Source organism: Myzus persicae, unplaced genomic scaffold, assembly GCF_001856785.1.
Source record: "Myzus persicae strain clone G006 unplaced genomic scaffold, MPER_G0061.0, whole genome shotgun sequence".
In the NCBI taxonomy this organism is placed as follows: Eukaryota; Metazoa; Arthropoda; class Insecta; order Hemiptera; family Aphididae; genus Myzus; species Myzus persicae.
In genome coordinates, this window is record NW_019101568.1 from 1,224,244 (window position 1) to 1,228,843 (window position 4,600).

Here is a 4,600-nt window from a genome sequence, read left to right on the forward strand (position 1 = left end):
AAAGGAAATGGTGTAGAGATCTCCTAAACAACTAAATGAAGTAGTTAATGGAGAAAAAAAAGTGTCTTAAATTTTTTGACTCGTTTTGAGCTGTTTAAATTTTCAGTTTTCCGTTTTATTGTTTTTTTTTTCTATAAATGTGAATAAAATGTTGTTCGTTGTTACAAAAAACTTAATAATTAAATATAATTCTCCTGGTTTATTGTTACATTAGCAGTTAAAAAATATTGAAAATACATTGACACAACTATTTTTTATAAGAATTTAAAATTCACATTTTGATAACATTTATTACATTCAAAATATACAATTAATTTCATAGCTAACGATAGGAAATTGTAATTTAAGAATATTACTCGTGCGCACTTGAAACTGTTAAGAGTATATTATTATATTTTCAACAAACAAATGACTTACGTTGTATTTCTTTTGGCTAAAATGAATTTAATCTACTGCTGGACTAAATACTAATGCTTAAAATAAATTACTTTAATCACAATAATATCATCAAATATACTAAATTACTAAGTAATATTATATGATCAGAATCGTTTTTCATGTACATTGATTTTTATATCATTGAATTCAACTTTAACACATCCATTACACAGACTGCGTAAACACCTAACGTACTGCACAGCGTTACGCACTTACCATTTTTTTATAATTGTATTTATTTAATGAAATATTTAAAAAAATAATGTGTTAAACGTTCCATTGTTACCTATGAAGTATTCACTTCATAAAATATTATACTTAAATCCTATACAAAAACGTAATAATTATAGTCAATTATTAAGAAATTACTTAAAATATTTAGAATATGATGAATAGGCGCACAAAAAAAACTCTATTTATTAAAAAAAATAATTCACTACAATCATAAGCAATACATAACGGTTCAATTGTTAACTATTCAACACTAAATGTTAAAACATGAAAAAAAATTAATTGTCATTTAAATGTTTATAAATCATAAAAAAATTGTTACAAATTGAAACTCTTTGATTTTATTTTGACCGAAAATAATATTCTTATTGCACCAGCCGTACAATATGACAGAAACTAACAGCTGTATTACAGGGTTAAGAAGGTCAGCTGGCCCACAGTTAATATTTGCTGACAAAATTGGCCCTTGGCGATTTTGCCCCTTTTCAGACCATAGATAGCTCGACACTCCGACCCCCCAAATTACTTAAAACATTAATGCCGTGTCACACCAAATTCACTCTTTTTGAATTTATAATTATTTGTATATTGTTTTAGTAGAAAGTTAAGTACTTAAATCATTTTATAATATGTACAATACGTACCTGTAGGAAAGTTTGCTGAGCTGATACAATTTGATAGCACCACATTTTGTTGACGAAACAGGTGTAGATGACAATTTTAATTTGAAATAAACAGCTGATCAGTTTTAAAATGAATGCATAATTTGTTATTTAAGATTCATTTCTTGATTAATTCTCAGGTTTCAAGATTTTTCTGATACTATATCATAAATGTAAGGTCTTAACTCTGAATTCAAAAAAATGTTTTTATTTATTATTTACTCCACCAACAGATATGGCTGAAATAAGTTCTTGTTGGGTTAAATTAATTGAGACTTTTCTTTGCCGTAAAATGACTGAAGATCAATTACCAAACACTTTGATACTTAGTAGATCTATTGAATAATGTACAGTTCAAAAAAGTAATTATGATACGTTGGAACTTTTGCATAGACGAAAAAAAAAATGTTACAATAAAATAATAGTAGGTAGTAGGTAAGACATACACAGTGTTTATTAAATAGCTTTTATAATACAAAATTTATTTATATCTTAACTATAAATTACATCTTGAAATGAGAAAATCCGCAGTTCAATAACTTCGGATCCACCAATAAACTATTCAAATACCTATACAATATTAGTACTATAAACTATTCAGATTTCGATTTAATATTTCTAGAAAAAATTGAAAAGTATTTAGAAACAGATTTAAAAATTCTGTAGGAAACAAAAAACACAACAAAAATAAAAACTAATATTAAAGTAATGAGATCCAAGAGATAGTATTGATACCACGGTAGGTTAATTGCATGAGATGTCAGATGGGGAGCACCTTTATGACGTAGAACATATTCTGTCCAGTACACGACTAAGCTTGCTGGTGACATCGGTCGATCTCTGAATATTTTTTGAGCAGTTTTAGCATTCTTCATGTACCTGGAAAAATGCATACAAAAATATTTTCAGTAATCCAACATTTTCAATACCTATTTACAAAATATTAGATGCCTTTACTTTTTATTGTTTAATAGTTCTAAAACATTTTTTAAGAACTCATCTTTTTTCACGGACAAAATATTCATAGAAATCGCCATTCCTGCATTGACCAAACTGTCAACATTTTTCGGCTGATCACCAAATAAAGGAAATCCAAGAACTGGGACACCGGCATCTATAGCTTCATATAATCCAGATATACCTCCATGACTGATGAAGAGTTTCACATTCGGGTGTACTTTAATAAAAAAAGGTTAGTTAATACAATATAATTTATATCCTAGAAATTTAAAACACTAAAATATTACAAAGAATTTCACGTTGAGGTAGCCACTTTTTAATCATAACATTTTTTGGTAAATTTTCAATATCATCTTCATATTTCCATAAAACTCTTTGAGGGATTTGTGCGAGTGCATCCATAAATGCTTTTTTGGTGATATCTGGAAATGAAACCATTATAACAGTTGAACCAAAAGTGAAATAAACAACACCATTAGGCGATTGTTCAATGAATTCCAATAAATCCTGTAAATAAAAATGTAGTACTGATTTATTCGGATAAAATTTGATGGATTTATTTATTATAATAATATTAAAAATATATTAATATTGACAATGTCAATAGGTACTAAAAGATATAGTTTAAATTGATTATTATTAAATGTAATATTTAAAAAATATAATATTATAATTCGAAGGAAGATTTTATGTTTTTATACTAATCCTTTTTTGGCTATAAATAAACAAATTATACTACTTGTAATATATTTTGTAAAATTAAAAATTAGTTTTAAATAGTATATACAAATTATTGTTTAAGAATAATCTGTTTCAATTAACTAATTGGATTTGATATCTTTTTTATTTGTATTATTTGTCAACATATTTATAGTTTAACATTGAAGTAGGTACTTAGATTATTGATAGGTACCTTTAAACTGTTAACAATTTCCCGGTGTAATCAGATAATTTAATTAATACTTTTAATTGATTTTCAAGTTTTGTATATATAAGGTAATAGTGGATATTTCTGACCTCCTCTTTTGCTCTCTTTTGAAATTTATGAAAACTTAGGTAATACCAAAAATCACTAATAGGTTGCATTTACATCTATTAACTAAATTTTACAATTAAATGTTAACTACACCACTTACTTTTGGTAATTTCTTGGCCGCTTTCAAATGTATTCCACCGATTTCTACAACATTTGACTGGACTGGACTTGCAGGTTCCATTGTGAAATGTCTATTGACAAATACCAACGAAGGTGGGATGGGTGCATACAAATCGTACTCTTTCGGTTCTTTGTACTTCAGAGTCAGTTCATATATTTGTCTAACGATTGTGGCGTAAGTCCAAAGAGCAACATTGACTGTTCTCTGGACAAATGTTTTTGGAAAACCAAAACTTGCCAGGTTGAAGGAAACTACAGTGGGGTTGGACACGTGTCCCGTAAATATACGTTCCATTACACCCAATGTTGGTATTGGTATAGTGTATATGAGCGGCAAGTTCAACTTGACAGCAAGGTACGACACGCATTCCGAGAATGCTGGTTCAATTATAACTATGTCAAAATCGGAACCTTTATTAGCCAACACCTCTTTCATTTTACTATTTTCATAAATTACGTCGCACAGAGTTCTACTCAATACTGACACCATACCAATCATTTTAAAAGGGTCACCGTATTGATCAATCATATCATCGAGGTCCTGTCCTATAATTTGCATAGCGTCTGTAGATGTGGACACCTCTGTATAGTTTTCACGGTTTCCGTCGGTGAGTGGCGTGAACACGGTGACATTGTGACCGTTGTCCACCAATGCCCGAAGAATTCCACTCATAATGTTCCAGTGACTTCTACCTCCAATTGTCTCCACAGCTAGTATTCTCGCTCCCTCGATGGGGGCAGGTATCCACGAGCAAGCAAACGTGTAAATTAGTATTGAAAAGAAAGGTAAGTACATTTTATTTGATTTTAAAACAATCATATTTTTATGTTTGAATAACGTCCGTTATACGCGTTTGAACTCTAACTGCTACCAGTGTTTTATAGTTGCGTCGTAAATTGTTGTTCAATTTATTGTACTAATTGCGTGACGTCACCATTTTAATCTTGCTATATTATGACTATTGAGTCTAATGTTGGACTTGAATACCATATTGATCAATTTTGAAGTAGATGAGTTCACTGCAGCATTCCACACGCACTTGTACGTAATTATGACGAATAGATATAACTATTGTAACGATGCAGTGGTTTACCGAAATAAGGTTTTAAATAAAAATTAGATTATATGATAGAAGAAACTACAGTTTAGAAT

The 4,600-nt window shown here is 29.2% G+C and overlaps 1 protein-coding gene across 1 annotated transcript; it reads right to left on the reverse strand.

Annotated features, from left to right (window-relative positions):
* Window positions 1-1,750: 1,750 nt before the first annotated feature.
* Window positions 1,751-4,349, reverse strand: LOC111029610 (UDP-glucuronosyltransferase 2B2-like). Its single transcript, XM_022308675.1, has 4 exons — window positions 3,428-4,349; window positions 2,579-2,798; window positions 2,289-2,508; window positions 1,751-2,210 (listed from the first exon to the last, which is right to left on the reverse strand). Exons 1-4 carry the CDS (start codon window positions 4,265-4,267, stop codon window positions 1,925-1,927), a joined length of 1,566 nt encoding a protein of 521 aa, XP_022164367.1. The 5' UTR covers window positions 4,268-4,349; the 3' UTR covers window positions 1,751-1,924.
* Between the last annotated feature and the right edge of the window lie 251 nt (window positions 4,350-4,600).

Excerpts from the sequence above, each read along its gene's own strand:
- LOC111029610 (XM_022308675.1), bottom strand. The coding sequence starts at position 4,267 with ATGATTGTTTTAAAATCAAATAAAATGTACTTACCTTTCTTTTCAATA. Across the intron at positions 2,799-3,427 it reads CGGCCAAGAAATTACCAAAA|GATTTATTGGAATTCATTGA; the intron begins GTAAGTGGTGTA and ends TTTTATTTACAG. Across the intron at positions 2,509-2,578 it reads ACCTCAACGTGAAATTCTTT|TACACCCGAATGTGAAACTC; the intron begins GTAATATTTTAG and ends TTTTTATTAAAG.